The sequence below is a fragment of the Macaca nemestrina genome, chromosome Y, assembly GCF_043159975.1.
Source record: "Macaca nemestrina isolate mMacNem1 chromosome Y, mMacNem.hap1, whole genome shotgun sequence".
NCBI classification, from domain to species: Eukaryota; Metazoa; Chordata; class Mammalia; order Primates; family Cercopithecidae; genus Macaca; species Macaca nemestrina.
This window is the reverse complement of record NC_092146.1, coordinates 6554150-6573737: the sequence shown is the minus strand read 5'-3', so window position 1 is coordinate 6573737 and position 19588 is coordinate 6554150. Positions and strand designations below refer to the sequence as shown.

The 19588-nt window shown below is 41.3% G+C and overlaps 1 protein-coding gene across 7 annotated transcripts in view; it reads right to left on the bottom strand.

Annotated features, from left to right (window-relative positions):
* LOC139360988 (neuroligin-4, X-linked-like) overlaps positions 1-19588 on the bottom strand; it is a 262215-nt gene that overhangs the window by 19295 nt on the left and 223332 nt on the right. For all 7 annotated transcript variants that reach the window (XR_011618573.1, XM_071089483.1, XM_071089488.1 and 4 more), the window contains 2 exons: positions 8028-8213; positions 1953-2742 (listed from right to left, as the gene is read on the bottom strand). Coding sequence is in view for 6 of the 7 variants with exons in the window: in XM_071089483.1 (XP_070945584.1) it covers positions 1953-2742; positions 8028-8213 (976 nt within the window). In the remaining variant the exon portion in view is untranslated. The remainder of the gene's footprint in view (positions 1-1952; positions 2743-8027; positions 8214-19588) is intronic.

The following is a 19588-nucleotide window of genomic DNA, read 5'->3' as shown; positions in this document are numbered from 1 at the left end:
AGTCCTTTCTTCACACAGGAAAGAACCTTTCAATGATAGACAAGCATCTCCATCAAATATTGGTCCCTCCTCTGTTCTTCTCCTGGTAGCCTATCTCAGACCAAATCTACGGAGTCTGATTTTAGAAAGTTGGTATCCAGATGATACATTTTCCACTTCAAAAACATGCTAACATGCTATACGTTTACCAAAAACAAACAAACAAACAAACAAAAAACCCTGTCATCTGATCTCACAATTACTGTGCACCGCTCATGCATGTCAGGGTCACTGCAGTCTAAGAGCCTTATTCCGCATGGGAAGATTTACCCTCCCTGGGCGACATGCACATCGTGTTCTTTTCTTTCATTCACTTTACAGAAACTCAGGGTGGATGACAGTGGCACACACAGGTAGAACAGAATGATACCCCATTGATTTCCATAGTTATATTATTAGACAAGAGAAAATGAAAAGATGCCACAATATTTGTAGCTATTTAGGATGCTTTTGGTTCTTTTCTACCAGGGTTTGCAGAGAATCCGCTCAGTAGAATATTGGCAGACTCTGTTGAATGTATGTTTTTTGTATATTTTATATTTTATACTATATTTAGGCCAATAAATGAGCTTTCCTGTGAGATGCATGTGTGTGTTTATATATGCATGCCATATAACAATATAATACAAATATCATATATTTTCCTTTGCTCTCTCTCTCTAGCTATATGGCAAAGGAAATACAAATATATATGTATATGTACATATATTTGTACTTGTATATTGTATATACATATTTGTAGTTCTGTTTGTATTTGTATATATATTATGTATATTGCATATGCATATATATATTAGTATTTGTATATGCTACACACACAAATATACTGTTATTTATGTGTATGTCGATATACAAATGCAAATTATATATAATGTATATATTATACCTATGAGAATAGTTCTTTTTCTCTATATATGTTAAATATATATAGGAATATATATTTACATTTCCCTATAAATATTATGACAATTGTTTATATTCCTATGGTCAGGCAATCTAAACAATTCCCCAAGTGGTAGCTCAGGTGACATAGCAAAATCCTGTCTCTAACAAAATAAATTTTAAAATGAGCTGGGTATGGTGGCATTCACATGTAGTCAGTCCCACCTATTGAGAAGTATGAGGAGGGAGGATCCATTGAGACCAGGAGTTTCAGAACAGCTTGGGTAACATAGGAAACCCTGTCTCTACAAAAATCCATGTAAGGGCAAGGTGATTCATGTCTGCAGTCCCAGCTGCTTGAGATGCTGAGATGGGAAGAGCAAATGAATCCATGAGTTCTAGGCCACAGTGAGCTATGCTTGCACCATTATGGCACTCCAGCCTAGACAACAGAGTGAGACTTTGTCTCTAGGAAACAAATAAAAAAAAATAAACATTAGCCAGGCAAGGTAGTCACCTGTACTCCCAGCTACTCAGGAGGCTGAGGCAGGAGAATGGCTTTTGCCTAGGAGTTCAAGGCTGCAGTGTGCTAGGGTTGTACCACTGCACAGCAACCTGGGCAACAGAGCGAGACTGTGTCTCTTCAACAACAATAAGAACAAAAACAAAACTGTTTGATCAGCTGTTAACAGAACCATTATATATGTGTAAGTCCTGCACCTGCAAGTAGGAACTCTAGAATTTCTAACGGGCAATTAGAAATCTAGTAAAAATCTGGTTTGACACTAAAGTGTTTTACTCCTAAAACACTTTGGTAATAAAGAAAATTTGAGTTCTCACAGATGCTGGGGAAAACTCTCCTTGTTATTGCTGTGTATATAACTGTGTGTCTGTATGTGTATATGTGTGCACACAAGTGTATGTGTGTGTATGCATGTGTGCTCCTGCACATGCCGGTAGAAGGAATACTTATACTGAGGACCCAAACAAGCGAAGAGGACAGTGATACCACAACACGAGGAAGAACGTACCCAGTTTTGGCGAAGTTCGTCCAGTAGGTCATGACCACGGCGCTGAGCATGACGTCGTTCTTGGAGAAATTACAACTGAAGAGCTCGGTGGGACCGACCATGGGGATGCCGAAGACGTAGGGGACCTCATCGCCATGGGCCGAATCCGCCCAGCTGGGCTTCATTTCGCTTTGGCAGTGATGATAGAAGGCATAGAAGTAGGTGGGGGAGCCGTACTGCGCGTGCAGGTCGGCGGTGGCCACGGCGGGGGCCACCCACTGGTGGTCAGTGAAGAGAGCCACCAGTGTTTTCCGCCGCGTCTCCGGGTTTTCCTTATCGGCCCAGTCTGTGTACATGAACTTGATAGTCTCGCGCAAAGTGTCTTTCCCTTCAGGATAGCCGTAAAGGTTGTCCACGAAGTTGGACACGGAGATGTCAAAGTCATTGGGCGTCACACCGTCCTCGTTATCCACGATGCCGTCCACGAACTTCAAGCCTTCCCCTTGGTTGACGCCCAGCATGATGTCGTAGTTGAGGAACTCGCCTTGCTCCATCAGGATCTGAGGGTCGTCTGGGATGACGTCGCCGTCAATCACGGGCCCGAAGGCTATGTGGTAGGTGGCTGGGGTGATGGTCTGCTGGATGAGCTCCTTGTAGTTCTTGTTCCGCAGGCATTCTACCACGTCCGTGGTGTCCAGCATGTTGCAGCCGACCTTGTCTGCCAATATCCGAGTGTACTTGGCCGGCTGGTAGTTCACTGCCCAGCTGGACAGGGCGGTACCGCTCTGAATGATGGCCTTCTGGAAGAGACCTGCAGGTGCAAAATTGTGGACATGCAAATGAAAACCCGCAGGACAGAAACGCAGCTTTTACTGAGCAATGAAGGCTGTGATTGTCTCTCAGCATGTGAATTTTTGGACGTAGTAGCATTCAGCTCTCTCAGGGGACATTTTACCCATTTTTATTTGGATTCCCTCCCCCTGAATATTCATTTTCGGGAATGATATTCTACACACATACTCATAGACATACACACACACACAAGTTTAAGGATATGAAACCACATTGAGGCTTTTCCCTGCACTCGTAAAACACATGTGATTTCTTTTTTCTTCCATAATTTAGTGTCGTTTTTGCTTCTTTGCCTCCGGATGCCATATATAAAAACTCAACAGCAACTGCATTCCCCATTTCCAAGGGGGGAAATAAACAAACAAACAGGCCTTAAACTAGTAAAAGGTCAAAGGCTCCCTTGTCTCACAAACAAATCCAGGTGTCTCTTCATTATGGGAAAAAATAAATCCAGTTGAATGAATTTCAGAGTCCTAATTTAGGAATGCATTTCTATCCTGAGTCTAATGAAGATATTAATGTTTGGGAATTAAAATAAATGCATTAGCTTAGCTATGCCTATCACTCAACTGGGTACCCAAATAACAAGTTTTTTAAAGTTATTTTCTTCAAGACTATATCCACTAGAAACTCAGAGATTTTTTTTTTTTTTTTTTTTTGGCCACATTTGAAAAATGCTTCACTTGGTGAGAAACTTGAAAAAGCATGGGCAATTTTAGGAGTAAAGTTCTATATAGCTTAGCATTCTCCATCAGCTCAGTCTACTACATGAATGTCCAGAAGTATAAAATCTGTATTTTTAATCATGACAGGACAAGAGACAGCAGGCTGTAAAAATCACAGCATTCCATTTACGGTCACTTCCTGCCATTTCTGTGAATCCCAGCCCGAGTCAGGCACTAAAGAATAAAGCATTCAGCTGTAAGTCCAGATACCCTGTCAATTTTTAATGTCATGGAAGCAATCAAATATGAGGAAAATATGGTTGTCATCAGGAAGATGTGATTTTAAAGACTGAAGGATTGCCCAAAGATGACACACAAGACTGCAACTTGAAAATCTATATGGCTTTAACCGTTATTTCATCAAAGCCATCTTGGGGACATTTCTGTCAGAAATGTGCAAGTATGGACTTGAGTACTTGGCTCTGAAGATTATTTTAAAATGTCCAAAAGAAAGAATGCAAATATGTAATCTGTTGGATACTTTCATTAGTTAAAACATTCAGAATTAGACAAATGCTCTGAGATGTTCCTTTCCCACCCTTCTTATAACTACTGGTAATAATTTAGGTAGCAGCATATATATATGTAACACATATAATATATGTGTGTGTATATATATATATGTAACATATATAAAACAGTTATTTGTATGTTAGGGAAGTAATATAATTCCTGATGAGACTAAAAAACTTAGATAATGAAAAAAATCACCCATAAGTCATACATTAAAGCACAACTCACCTTAGCATAACAAGTATGTCAGGAATTAACTTAATTCTTTCTTACATCATCTCTCCCATTCAAACATTGTTTTGAATAGCTGAGCCCAATATTTATATAGCTGTCTATACTGTGTTTTTCCAGCTATTGAATATCTTAGGTAAATTATTATTCTTTTGAGTTAATACATATGGTTTCTCATAACTTTTGTCTTCTTTTGATCTTGTATCTCATTTCATTCTTTGCTATGATAATAATACTGAGGTGAATACCTTCATAAAACTATCTCTTGCCACATGTACTTTGTCTTCATTAGACTAGAATTCCTAAGGCCAACAATTTGGGTACTTTTATCTTTATCTTCATTTCAGACAGGGTGTATCTCTGCTACCCAGACTGGAGTGAAGTGGTATGATCTTGACTTGCTGCAGCTTCTGCCATCCAGGTCCAACTGATCCTCCCATCTCAACCTCCCAAGTAGCTGGGATTACAGATGTGCACTGCCATACCTGGCTAATTTTTGTAATGTTTTGTAGAGATGGGGTTTCACTTTTTTGCCCAGGCTGGTCTTGAATTCCTGGACTCAAGCAATTCTCATACCTTAGCCTCCCAAAGTACTAGGATGATAGGCAGGAGTCACAGTGCTGTACTCATATTTTTCATAATTCTTGACAATACTGATGGGCTGCTTAGAAGCACTGCCTTGCAGAAATGACCAACACAAAGGTATTTCTGCAGCAAATAATAACTTCTAACTGTTGACTTAAATAATTACCATTTTCCTCTAATTAATGTGGCTTATATGTATTTCGTTACTCCTGAATTTGGTTCTGACTGCTTTCTAAATATACAACTGTCATATCAACTGAGAAATGTGAATATCTATGTATTTTCAAAAATGCCATAGAAATCTCTATGCCAAATGGTTCATCAGATTATTCACTGTTCCTGTTTTTAAAATAAAGTTAGTACAAATATGAGCCCTTCCTCTTTCCTGGTATTAGCACTAGTTTGAGGTCAAAGGTTTTTTGGTCTCCTGGGCAAAACAATATGACCTATTAACTCAAGGAATTCAGAGTTTGCAGGATTTCAGAAAATCCTCATCTGCCCTATCTTGCTAAAGAAGACATTGAGGAGCATAGTGATCTAGAAATTTGTTCAGAAGGTGCAGAAAGTGAAGAAAGTCCTCCAGTTACTTGAAAGAAGGGTATTTTAAAATTTTATTTATTTATGTTTAGATAGGGTCTCTCTCTCTGCCACTTAGGTTGGAGTGTAGAGACACCATCAGAGCTCACTGCAGCCTTGACCTCCCTGGCTCAAGTGATCCTCAACCTCCCAAGCAACTGAGACCACAGGCATGAACCACCAGCCCCAGCTGGTTTTTATTTATTTTTGTATAAATGTGGCCCCATTATGTTGCTCAGGCTGGTCTCAAACTCCTGGGCTCAAGCCATACTTCCCACTCAGCCTCCCAAACTGCTGGAATAACAGGCATGAGCCACCTTACTCAGCTGATAACTTGAATAAATAACAGTGCCAGAGGCTGAAACAGGCAGATCACTTGAGTTCAAGAAGTTTAAGGCCAACCTGGCCAATATGGTAAGACACCATCTCTACTAAAAATACAAAAATTAGCTGGGCATGGTGATGGGCACCTGTAATCCCAGCTACTCAGGACGTTGAGGCAGAAGAATCGCTTTGAAACTGGGAGATAGAGGTTGTGGTGAGCTGAGAGCATGCCACTACACTCCTGCCTGAGTGACAGAGTGAGACTCTTTCTTAAAAAGAAAAAAAATTCCATTAAGATTTTGAGTACTTCAGATGTAAATGGTCCAGTCAGTGTGATGCCATTCTGAAGACAACCAATGACACATAAGAAATTACAATGCTGTGTTGATGACTGAGATGGCTATTGTGAATAGTCATTTATACCTGGCCAGTAACAGAGGACTGGATCTGTTCTGCAGATTTTCCTGCTTCCTCCTTTTAGGCCACAGCCAAGAATTTGTGATCTGGCTTCCAGAACCAATTGCCTCAAATTCCTATGGACTGCTCTTTGAAGTCTCATCTGATACTGCAGAGAGCCTGCCTCATGTGTGGACAGCAGGGAATCACATTGAATGAGCCTCAGGCACTCTGGCAGGGCTCAGGGGTGTGGCTATCTATGCTGACCACCAGTTAGGCAGCATGAGCAACTACTACTTAGAGGCCCAAGTGCACATCTGGTTGGGTATGACTGCCTATGCTAACTACCATGTCCAAGTGCACGTCTGGTTGAGGTAACATGATGTGCATGTGTTTCTGTGATTTTTGCTCTCTCTGTTTTGCCAACAGCAGCTTTTTCCAGTTTATTAGCAGGGCCACAGCAAAGGTTTGGAGCTCCCATGGGGACAAGTAGAGGAACTCATGCTGACTGCCTCAGCAAGGAGGTTCTTCCTAAAAGTGAATGTGAGAGAGAGAGAGATAAAACAAACTGTGAACACTTCCAAGTGCCTCATGCTGAAATGACAAGTAAGAAGGTCCTTTGCTGAAAGTTATATTTGCAGGAGAGGAAGAAAGGGGGAGAGAGAGAGAGAGCGAGAGAGAGATATATCTATAGAGAGAGAGAGAAAGAGGGAGACAGAGGAAAGAAAGAAAGAGAGACAGAGTGTGGGGGAAGGGAGAGAGGAACAGAGACAGTGAGGAAGAGAGTGAGGAACTGGAGAAGGGAGAGAGAAGAAGAGAGAAAGAGAGAGAAGGGAAGAAAGGGGGGAAAAGGTGAGGGGATAGTGTGAAGGAGAGGGAGACGGGGGAGAAATAGTGGAAGGAGGGCAGACAGGAAGCGGGAGAGACAGAGGAAAAGAGACAGAAGGATAAGGAGGGAGTGAGAGAACACAGACAGGGAAAGACAGAAAGAGAGATTGAAAGAGGAGACTGAAAGGGGAAGAGTAAGAGAGGGAGGTAGACAGAGTCAGGGAGAGAGACACTATTCCTGTGGGTAGAATCTACTTCTCTACTAATGCATCAGCCATGTTCTCAATGTTTCCAGTAGATTTAAAGAATGAATGTGAAGTAGAGAAATTACTTTATAAAAAACATTTGGCTAAAAGCTCAGCTGAGTACAAAATCTATAAATCTACAATATTGACATACTATTGCTCTTCTTTATTGACATACTGTCTATCTTCCATATTACTCTTACCAAATTGTAGCTAGATGTTAATAAAATTTCAAATGGTCAAATACAATGAGAATGTCAAAAGAAACAAAAGTGTCCACTTTTCTAAAGCAGTTATTTTGTTCCAATCGTTGCAACCGACATTTAATTGTCACACATTTAAATTAGGAGATATTGCTGACCAAGCATGGTGGTTCAATTCTGCCATCTGAGCAGTTTGGGAGGCTAAGTGAGGAGGATCACTTGAGGCCAGGAGTTTGAGACTAGCCTAAGCAAACATAGCAAGACCACTTCTCTATAAAAATTGAAATAGAAATAAAAATTTAACCATTAGTCCCAGGTATTCAGCAGGTTGAGATGGGAGAAGTCTTAAGCTCAGGAGTTGGAGGCTGCAATGAGCTATAATCATGCCACTGCACTCCAGCCTGAGTGAGAGAGCAAATGGGGAAAAACGAAAAACAAAAAACAAAAACACTGAGTTAAAAGACGTGAAGATGGGTTCATTTTGTCTTTTGGGCATTTTCTGTAGCAATTTCCAGGGGGACTTCTGGCAACCTGGACATACATTTCACATATGAACTCTGACTGTTCATTTATTGGTTCACGGTATTTGCCCACCCATCCCGGAGATACCATTATTACCTTCTGAGTAGTGGGACAGTGTCAACAGGCTGACACAGGAGGCTCCAGCCCCTGAGCCAAAGATGGTCACTCTCTTGGGGTCCCCGCCAAAGGCTCCCACATTCTCCTCAATCCACCGTAGTGCTTGAATCTGATCCAGGAGCCCATAGTTGCCTTTTGCTGCCTGGTCACCAGTACTTAAAAACCCTACAGAAGAACACAGGACATTTTTGTTGGTCAAAAAAAAAAAAATGCATACATATCCCCACTATTTGAAAAGTTATCTCATAGCTTGTCTTCATTCTCTCTCTCCACAACTCTCACCCTCACAAATTAGAGGGAAAACTGGAGAAAATGTTTTGTGGCAGAAATAATTACACAGATAATAGTTATTGTTTAGGTTGACATTATGATACTATGTCATCTTTAGGTATGTATGGCTAATGTAGAAGGCAAAATGAATCTAAAATGTTAGGGGAAATTACAGGAAATTAGAGAAAAAACTGGAGAAATATTTTTGTGGGAGAAATAATTACATAAACAATTATTGTTAAGTTTGGCATTATGGTACCATGTCATCTTTGGGTATGTATGTGGCTAATAGAAGACAAAATGAATCTAAAATATTAATAACATGAAGCAATCTCAGAAGTCATTTTAAATTTTACTAGGTTCAACATACCATTTCTGTGCACATTTAAATAACAAAAACAACAACAGACTACTGCAATAAATTACATACTAAATATCTTTTGAAATGAGTTAATGACATGGATCTTCGAAAAAAAAATATTTAAGGGACAAATATTATAGTTGAGTATTTGGGGAAGGTTTTTGTTGTTGTTGTTGTTTTACCAATTTCACGTCCTTAGGTGAGCCTTTCTCCCGAGCAAAGTTTGATGCCTTTTATGAACAACAATGTCACATAAGGGAAGGGCTTGTTTGTATGATGACAGACTGCTTTAAGCCCTAAAATAACATAAATCCAAACCAACTCCTTAAAAGCATATTCCTAACCAAAATTGACAGCATTCCATTGAAGGACTGAATGTCGGCTTCTACTTTTAAAGCAAAAAGAGTAGAGGATGAGGCTGCATACCAATAGAATTAACTAGCTTTTCTTCCATTAGGTTTCATGAACAACTGTGGGAAAACACTCTGAGTTGGAAAGGAGTAAATGGCCAGGCTTCAAAGAAAGTCACAGGATTTTTTTTTTTTTTCTACAATGAAAATAAATTTCAAGCCTGAATCGGGAGTCACTGTCGCCTGCAGCTTTCAAAGAGAGGCAGCATTGCAACTGTGAGGTTGTATACTTAAAACACATCCTACCAATGTGATTGCTTTAAAGTTCAGAGAGGCTTGATGTGAGATTAGCTATTATTAGTGGGTACTGTCAGACATTACCCAAGCCCCCCACCATTTAATTAGTGAATACTAATAAGTGCTTCATGCCAAAAATATTCTGCAACACCTGTCACCATCACTAAATCTTTGACACAGTTTGTTCATAAACAGCATCAGGCTCTGCTTGGAAGAAAAAAATCCTTTCATTCAGGGTACATGTTACAATGATGAATAATGCCAGTGTGGGTGCCCTATAATACCACAGGGCCATGCATTCTTCCCCTATTAAAGAGAGAGGTAATTAATTCTTAAGGCATGAGTCATTTTTTAACAGAATGATTCTGTCTTCAGCACATCTTTTCTTAACTCACTGTTTTCTCTTTCTCAATTCTACAGAATGATCTATGGGCTTATTTCATTTCTGCAGAGGATCACGAAGATTTTCAACATGCAGTGAATCACTGGCCTTTCTTCCACCACAACCCCTTCCTCCTGAGCAAAACAAGTGTGTTGTAACCTTTCAACAACAGGCCAATGAATATCCCTTGTGTCTAAAATCTTAGTTTTTCAAACAGAATCGTACTGGATGGATTGATCTTTGAGGTTCAGAATTTCTTCTATATATTCTATAATCTGACAGGGAAAAGGTAATGCTTGCATTTCTGAAGTTTTACAAATGAATGTGGTGTTCCGAAGCTAGTGTTTCCATATTTTCTGCATTGGAATTTTCATTTACCACAACATCTAGGGATTATGATTTTTCTTTTTAAATTTAAACTATCAACAACTGGGAGTACCTGTTTCAGGGACAGAATGAATAAAACAATTTTATGCTTTTTACAAGAGTATATGCCTTTCAACTTGAAACCACCTTTGCAAAACGTGTAACTGTGAGAAAATTATGACAGTGAAAGAGATCTGACTTAACCAACACCATCGTGCCTTTCACCAGCTTACTACACATAATCATTGCTGAGCATAGGCCAAGTTAACTTTGGGATAAATTGAACTTATAGTTTAAATGATAATAGCCCTTCTTGAAACTAAACCACCTTTGTAAAACTAATGAAAGTTCAGCAGGTTAGAAAAATGAGAGGGGCTTGAATTCTGCTAAGATATTGGCTTAAATGATTATCAGCCATTATTCTGATAGGTGAAGCCAGATGGATATCCTGGGTCGAGTGCAGACTTGGAGAACTTTTCTGTCTTACAACAGAATTGTAAAACATACCAATTAACACTGTGTAGCTAGGATTGTAAAATGCACAAATCAGCACTCTGTAGTTAGTAAGTAGATTGTAAAATGCACCAATCAGTAATCTGTAAAAACACACCAATCAGCAATCTGTAGCTAGCAAGAGGATTGTAAAGTGCACCAAACGGCACTCTGTGAAACGCACAAATCTGCACCCTGTAAAATGCACCAAACAGCAGGAACTTAAAAGTAGTCAATCACAGGGAGGATTGTAAAAAGGGCATTCTGATACAACAGACACAGAACATGGGATGGAACAAATAAGAAAACAAAAATTGGCCAACTCAGCCAACAGCGTCAATGTGCTTGGATCCCCTTCCATTCTGTGGAAGCTTTGCTGTTTCACTCTTCACTACAACTCTTGTTGTTGCTTGTACAATAAATCTTGCTGTTGCTCATTCTTTGGGTTCATGCCACCTTTAAGGGCTGCAACACTCATGGTGAAGGTTTGTGGCTTCATTCTTGAAGTCAGCGAGACCACGAACCCACTGGCAGGAAACAACTCTGGGCACATCTAGGGGCTCGTCCAGGGTATTGCCATGTGGTATCATTGGACCGCTTTTGCTTGCTATTCTGTCCTACTTTTTCTCAGAATTTGGGGACTAAAAACCGGGCACCTGTCGACCAGTTAAAAGCCACTAGTGCAACTGCCAGACTAAAGACGCAGGTGTCAGATTTTCTAGGAAAGGGCTCTCTAACAACTCCCAAACCTTTGGAGTTGGGAGCATTGGTTTGCCTGGAACCAGATTCCACTCTTCCTCCATTTCTGGGCTGAGCCAGAGTTGACAGAGAGGAAAGCCGTTCAGCTCCAGGGTCCCGACAATAAGTTGGTTGACCCTGCAGCCATAAGCAGAACTCTCCAAGTTATGATGCCCAAATGAGACTTGCCCATCTATCCTATCTATCCTGACCCTAGCATCCTGGGTCCTAAGTCCTGCAAGAAAAACCTTCCTCCTGCCTCTCTTCTCTGATGGTAGCCCTGTTTCTAAAAAACACTCCCTGTCCCTGGTGATCTTCTAATTTCTCCTGCAAATGATTTCTAGTATAAATTTTGGGACTCTCTTCCTTCTTTAGGCACCCGGGCTCACCTATGAGAAAGACATAATTTTCACCTGAAGCTGTGTTGGGAGGACCATCTGGAATTTTAACATCCCTCCTCAAACTAGCAGACCTAACAAAGACTATTCTTGAAGCTAAGATACGGGGAGCCTCAGAAATTTTATCCTTCCTATTCATATGATGAGTTGTGAGGATAAAAGGCATCACTCTTCCAACCCTGGAGATCCCTTCCCTCCTTCAGAGTATGGCCCACCACTCCATTTTGAGGCATATCATCTTTATAGAACAAGGATAAGGTCCCAATACTAAGAGGATAATGCTTAGAACTCTAACAGATTTTCAATAATGCATTGGTAAAGGTCACTAAATCTGATTTTTCTTGGTGCTGTTTGTGGTCCAAGAAAAAAGACAAGGGTGCAAATTTTCAAGAATGTGTTGGTAAGGCAACTAAATCCGACCTTCATCTGTCTTCCTTGTGGTCTAGGAGGAAAACTAGTGTTTCTGCTGTTGCTTTGGTGAGTGCAGCTATTCTGAACATCAGAGTCCAGGGACTGTTGCAATTTCTTGGGCAAGGAAAAAAAGCAAACTGAAACCACATTTGTTTTTCTTTTTGTTTTTGTTTTCTTTCAGATGTGAATCAATCAGGCATCAACTAGTTCAACCTTGAAATGCATCCTAAGCCATTGGGGACAATTTGATCTGCAAACCCTGAAAAAGAAGCAGCTTATTTTTTTCTGCTATGGCTTGGCCTCAATATTCTCTCTCTGATGGGGAAAAATGGCCACCTGAGGGAAGTATAAATTAGAATTCTATCCTGCAGTTTGTCCTTTTCTAAAAGAGGGAAGGCAAATGGAGTGAAATATCTTATATCCAAGCTTTCTTTCCATTGAAAGATAATCCACAATGATGCAAAGCTTGAAATTTGCATTCCACAGGAGGACCTCTCAGCTCACCTTCATATCCTACCCTCTGTACAGCTCTCTTTCCTATCAATAATAAGTTTCCTCTAATCTCCCCCACCCAGAAGGGGGATAAGCAAAGAAATCGCCAAGGGACCATAAACACCCCCGGGCTGTCAGCTATGTCCCCTTCAAGCTGTAGAGTGAAGGCAATTTGGCCCAGCACAAGTACATGTTCCCTTCCCCCTCTCCAATTTAAAGTAGATCAAGATAGACCTCAGGAATTTTTCAGATAACCCTGATAGGTATATATATGTCCTACAGGGAATCTTAGGGCAAACCTTTGACATCACTTGGAGAGATATCACGCTATTGTTAGATCAAACCCTGGACTTTAACGTAAAGAGTACAGCTTTAGCTGCAGCTGGAGAGTTTGGAGATACCTAGTATCTTGGTCAAGTAAATGATAGAATGACAGGTGAAGCAAGAGACTAATTCCCTACCGGTCAGAAGCCATACCCCGTATGGATCCCCACTGGGATCTAGATTCAGATCATGGGGACTGAAGTCGCAAACATCTGCCAACCTGTGTTCTAGAAGGACTAAGGAGAATTTGGAAAAGGCCCAAGAATTAATTGATGTACACCATAACTCAGGGAAAAGAAAAAATTCCTACTGCTTCCTTGAGCGGCTATGACAGGCCTTAAGAAATATATTTCCCTGTCACCCAACTCCCTTGAGGGTCAATTAATCCTAAAACATAAGTTTCTTACCCAATCAGCTGCAGATATCAGGAGAAAGCTCCAAAAGTGAGCACTAGGCCCTGAACAAAATCTGGAAGCTTTATTAAACCTGGCAACCTTGGCGTTCTATAATAGGGAACAAGAGGACCAGGCCCAAAAGGAAAAGTGATCGGAGAAAGGCCACAGCTTTAGTCATGGCCCTCAGACAAACAAACTTTGGTGGTTCAGAGAGGACAGAAAATGGAGCAGGTCAATCACCTAGTAGGGCTTATTACTAGTGTTGTTTGCAAGGACACCTTAAAAAGGATTGTCCAATAAGAAATAAGCCACCCCGTTGACCATGTTTGCTATGCTGAGGCAATCATTGGAAGACACACTGTCCCAGAGGACAAAGGTTCTCGGGGTCAGCATTCCCCAACCAGATGATCCAAGAGCAGGACCAAGGGTGCCCATGGAAAGTGCCAGCTAATTTATCACCCTCACTGAGCCCAGGGTACATTTCACCATTGAGGACCAGTAGATTGACTTCCTCTTGGACACTGGTGTGGTCTTCTCAGTGTTAATCTCCTGCCCCATATGGTTGTCCTGAAGGTCCGTTACCATACAAGGAATCCTGGGACAGACTGTAACCAGGTATTTCTCCCACCTCCTCAGTTGTAACTGGGAGACTGCTCTTTTCATATGCTTTCCTTGTTATGCCTCAAAGTCCCACACCCTTATTAGGGAGGTACATATTAGTCAAAGCTGCAGCTATTGTCTACATGAATATGGGGAACACGTTACCCATTTGTTGTCCCCTGCTTGAAGAGGGAATCAACCCTAAAGTCTGGGCACTGTAAGGACAATTCAGAAGGGCAAAAAATGTCAACCCAGTCCAAATCAGGCTAAAAGACCTCACCATTTTTCCTTATGAAAGGCAATATCCCTTAAAGCCTGAAGCTCATAAACAACTACAGGACATTGTTAGATATTTAAAAGCTCAAGGCTTTGTAAGAATATGCATCAGTTCCTGCAATACTCCAATTCTAGGAGTACAAAAACCAAATGGTTAGTGGAGACTAGTGCAACATATTAGACTCATCAATGAGGCAGTAATTCCTCTATATCCAGGTGTACCCAACTCAAATACCTCTATGCTCTCAAATACCAGAGGAAGAAGAATGGTTTACCCTTCTAGACTTCAATGATGCCTTCTTCTCCATTCCCCTGCACTCTAACTCACAGGTTCTCTTTGCCTTTGAGGATCCCACAGACGACACATCCCAACTTACGTGGATGGTCTTTCCTCAGGCATTTAGGGATAGCCATCATCTGCTTGGTCAGGCACTATCCCAAGATCTAGGTCACTTCTCAAGTCTAGGCACACTGGTCCTTCAGAATGTGGATGATTTACTTTTGGCTACCAGTTTGGAAGCCTCATGCCAGCAGTCTACTCTAGATCTCTTAACTTTCTAGCTAATCAAGGTTAAAAGACATCTAATCAAAGGCCCAGCTCTGCCTACAACAAGTCAAATATCTAGGCCCAATCTTAGCCAGAGGAACCCTCAGCAAAGAATGAATGCAGCCAATACTGGCTTATCCTTGTCCTAAGACATTAAAACAGTTGTGGGTATTCCTTAGGATCACTGGCTTTTGCCAAATATGGTCCTTGGATACAGCGAGATGGCCAGGCCACTCTATACTTTAATCAAGGACTCCCAGAGAGCAAATACTTATCTAGTAGAATGGAAACCAGAGGCAGAAACAGCCTTCAAAACCTTAAAGCAGTCCCTAGTACAAGTTCTAGCCTTAAGCCTTCATACACAACAAAAATTATCTTTTTATATTACAGAAAGAGTGGGAATAGCTCTTGGAGTCCTTACTCAGACTTATGGAGCACACCCCCCAAACCCAGTGGCATACCTAAGTAAGGAAATTTATGTAGTTGCAAAAAGACTGGCCTCACTGTTAATGGGTAGTTGTAGCAGTGGCCATCTTAGTATCAGAGGCTATGAAAATAATACAAAGAAAGGATCTCACTGTCTGGACTACTCATGATGTAAATGGCATACTAGGTGCCAAAGAAAGTTTATGGCTATCAGATAACCACATGCTTAGATACCAGGCGCTACTCCTTCAGACTGTGCTTCAAATATGCACATGTGCAGCCCTCAACACTGCCACTTTTCTCCCATAGGATGGGGAATCAATCAAGCATGACTGCCAACAAATTGCAGCCCAGACTATTCACCCAAGAGGATCTCTAAGAAATCCCCTTAGCTAATCCTGACCTTAACACATAGAGCAATGGAAGTTCACTTGTAGATAATGGGAGACAAAGAGATAAATTATGCCATAGTGATGTAACAGTACTTGAAAGTAAGCCTCTTCACCCAGGGACCAGCACCCAGTTAACAGAAATACCGGCACTTACCTGAGCCTTAGAAATGGGAAAAGCAAAAAGAATAAAAGTGTATACATGTAGCAAATATGCTTATCTAATCCTACAAATCCATGGTGCAATATGGAGAAAAAGGGAGTTCCTAACTTCTGGGGGAACCCCCACTAAATACCACAAGGAAATCATGGAGTTACTGAACACAGTGCAAAAACGGAGGTGGCAGTCTTGCACTGCCAAAACCATTAAAAAGATGAAGGAGAAAAGGTACAAAGAAATTGTCAGGGAGATGCTGAGGTCAAAATTGCTGCCAGATGGAACCTCCCATTAGAAGTACCCGGGAAGGACCCTTGGTATGGAACAACCCTCTCAAAAAGATTAAGTGCCAGTATTCCCACACTGAAACAGAATTGGGACTTTCATGGGGACACAGTTTTCTCCATTCAGAGTGGTTAATGACAGAAGAGGGAAAGGTACTCATACCTGAAGCCAGCCAGTGGAAAATACTTAACAGCCTCCACCAAACATTCCATATGGCTATTGAGAACACTAATCAAATGGCCAGATCCCTATTTACAGGACCAAATCTCCTCCAGACTACCTGAAAAGTAATCAAAGCCTGTGATTTATGCCAAAGGAATAACGGCTTGGTCCATCGTAAGGCCCCTCTGGGAGAAGAAAGAATAAGGCACTATCCCAGATAGGACTGGCAGTTAGAGTTCACTCATATGCCATAGTCAAAGGGATTCCAATACTTTTTGGTCTGTGCTGATACCTTTACAAATTGGATAGAAACCTTCCCTTGCAAGACAGAGAAGGCTCAGGAAGTGGTTAAGTCCTAATTAATGAAATAATTCCTAGATTTGGGTTATCCCAAAGCTTACCAAGAATACCCTAACAGGACACACAATCCAGCATTTAAGCTCTTATATTTCCACCTTCACCTATTACACAAGCAATGAAAAACCCATAGGTGGTAACCACGAATACCATCTTAACTTTCCAAGTCCCTTTATGCATCCAACATAACCTGTTGTCAGGCCTGCCCATGAGGCACCTAGAATGCCATCAGTGTAATAATACTCTACAACTTCAACCACCAACTGATCATAGTAACTTCCGAGTCACACATACAGCACCATTCGGGATACTTGTCTGCTCCTAAGGGCCTCCAAAAATCATCACCTCCTAACTGCTTAACAGTCTGGGTTTTGTAATGGCAAACATTCTCCCTGCATGACCATTCACCCCTGAACCCCTAGCAGAAGTGTCCCCACCACTAATGAATGCCTTCTCATTCCCTCTTTTAATCACTCTTTTGAATGTTCCTAGTAGATACAAAATATTTGTTTGTTTGTTTGTTTGTTTATCCGGTGGGAAAATAGAACACAGTGAGCCACTCAGTTTGCTCCCAACACTCCTTTCCAACCATTCACTGGAGCTACCTTGGCAAGTACTCTAGGAGTATGAGAAAATGAAAACAACAAAATCACAAATATTTTTAACATGCACAACTGGTTCTGTCTACCCAGCCAAGGCGTATTCTTCTTATGTGGAACTTGAACCTATATCTGCCTCCTCACCTGGACAGGCATCTGGAACTTAGTCTTCCTAAGTCCCAACATTGACATTTCCCCAGAAAATCAGACCCTATCAGTGCCCCTCAAAGCTCAAGTTCGTCAGCACACGGCCATGCAACTAATACCCCTACTTATAGGATTAGGAATGGCCACTGCTATAGGAACAGGAATAGCCAGTTTATCTACTCCATTATCCTACTACCACATACTCTCAAAGGATTTCTCAGACAGTTTGTAAGAAATAAAATCTTTCCTTACACTGCAATCTCAAGTAGACTCTTTCGCAGCATGACTCTCCAAAACAGCTGAAGCCTAGACCTCCTCACTGCTAAGAAATGAGGACTGTGCACCTACTTACAGGAAGTGTGTTGCTTTTACACTAACCAGTCAGGGATAGTATGAGATGCCAACCGGTGTTTACAGGAAAAGGCTTCTGAAATCAGACAATGCCCCTCAAACTCTTATACCAATATCTGAAGTTGGGTGGCATGGTTTACTCCCCTTTCTAGGTCCTGTGACAGCCATCTTGCTATTACTCGCATTTGGGCCCTGTATTTTTAACCTACTTGTCAAATTTGTTTCCTCCAGGACTGAGGCCATCAAGCTACAGATGGTCTTACAAATGGAACCTCAAAAGAGCTCAACTCACAACTTCTACTGAGGACCCCTGAATTGACCTGCTAGCCCTTTGACTGGGCTAGAGAGTTCCCCTTTGAAGGACATTACAACTGCAGGGCCCCTTCTTTGCCCCTATCCAACAGGAATTAGGTAGAGCAGTCATTGCCCAATGCCCAACAGCAGTTGGGGTGTCCAGTTTAGAGGGGTGATTGAGAGGCGAGGCCAAGTGGACTTCCTGGGTTGAGTGGGAACTTGGAGAACTTTTCTGTCTTACAAGAAGATTGTAAAATGCACCAATCAGCACTCTGTAGCTAGGACTGTAAAACAAACCAATCAGTGCTCTGTAGCTAGCAAAATTATAAAACGCACCAATCAGTGCTCTGTAGCTAGCAAAATTGTAAAACGCACCAATCAGTGCTCTGTAAAATGAACCAATCAGCAAGATCCTAAAAGTAGCCAATCTCAGGCAGGATTGAATAAAGGGCATTCTGATAGGCCAGAAATGGAATATGGGAGGGGACAAGTAAGGGAATAAAAGCTGGACACGCCAGCCAGCAATGGCAACCTACTTGAGTCCCCTCCCATGCTGAGGAAGCTTTGTTCTTTTGAGCTTCACAGTAAATCTGCTGCTGCTCACTCTTGGGTCTGTGCCACCTTTAAGAGCTGTAGCACTCACCGTGACAGTCTGTGGATTCATTCTTGAAGCCAGTGGGACTATGAACCCACTGGAAGGAACCAGTTCCAGACACAATTCCATAGGTAACAAGATCTGCAAATTCACCAATCACTAGAAGCTGAAATTGGCCTTTTAAAAACTTTTTTTTTAGGTTTGGGGATACATTTGTAGGTTTATTATGTAGGTAAATTTCATGTCAAAGGGTTTTGAGGTATAGGTTATTACTCAAATGATAAGAGTAGTACAGATTGATCTTTTGAGATGTCTTTTCATGCTTTCTTATTTGTGACAACTAATTGGTCCCACTGGGACCAGTAACACCTCTGTGTCCCCACATAGAGGGTAACTTAGTAGTGTACCAGGGTTGTTTTCCTCACCCCTATCATTGCATCCCAACCAATCAGTAGCATTCATTCCCTAGACCGTAACTTCCAAATTATCCTTGAAAAACTCAATCCTCCAAATTTTAGGGAAGGTTGATTTAGGTAATAATAAAACTCCAGTCTCTACTATGCCAGCTCTGTAGGAATTAAACTCTTTATTGCAATTCTTCTATCTTGATTAATCAGCTCTATCTGTGTAGTGAAGATGCATCTGTTGGGTGGTAATAGCGTTCTGAGTCCACGTTTTCTATAAATCAGACTTAAGAAGCATGTGGGATTACTGTCATGGAGTTCTATCAGCTCAGAAAGTTAGTGCTTGAGGAAGAAAATGACCTGTTTTCACTGATCTGTTACAATCAGATCTCACTATAAATCTGTCTTTTTCTTTTATACATCAGCACCTGGCCAGTTTTTCCTATCAATAATCCTGGAGGAGAGGAAAAGGCAGCACACTATAGTTATCTGGTGTGATGGAGCAGGAAGAGGGAGGAAGGCAGGGAGGGAAGAAGGAAGGGAGGGAGCGAGGGAGGGAGGGAGGAAGGAAGAAAATTTTCCTCGCAAAGGTGTCTTCTTAAGTGCAATTAGAGAGTGATCTTAAAAATATCCTAATGGTTTGATTTTTTGAAAGTTTTTAGACACCAGAAACCC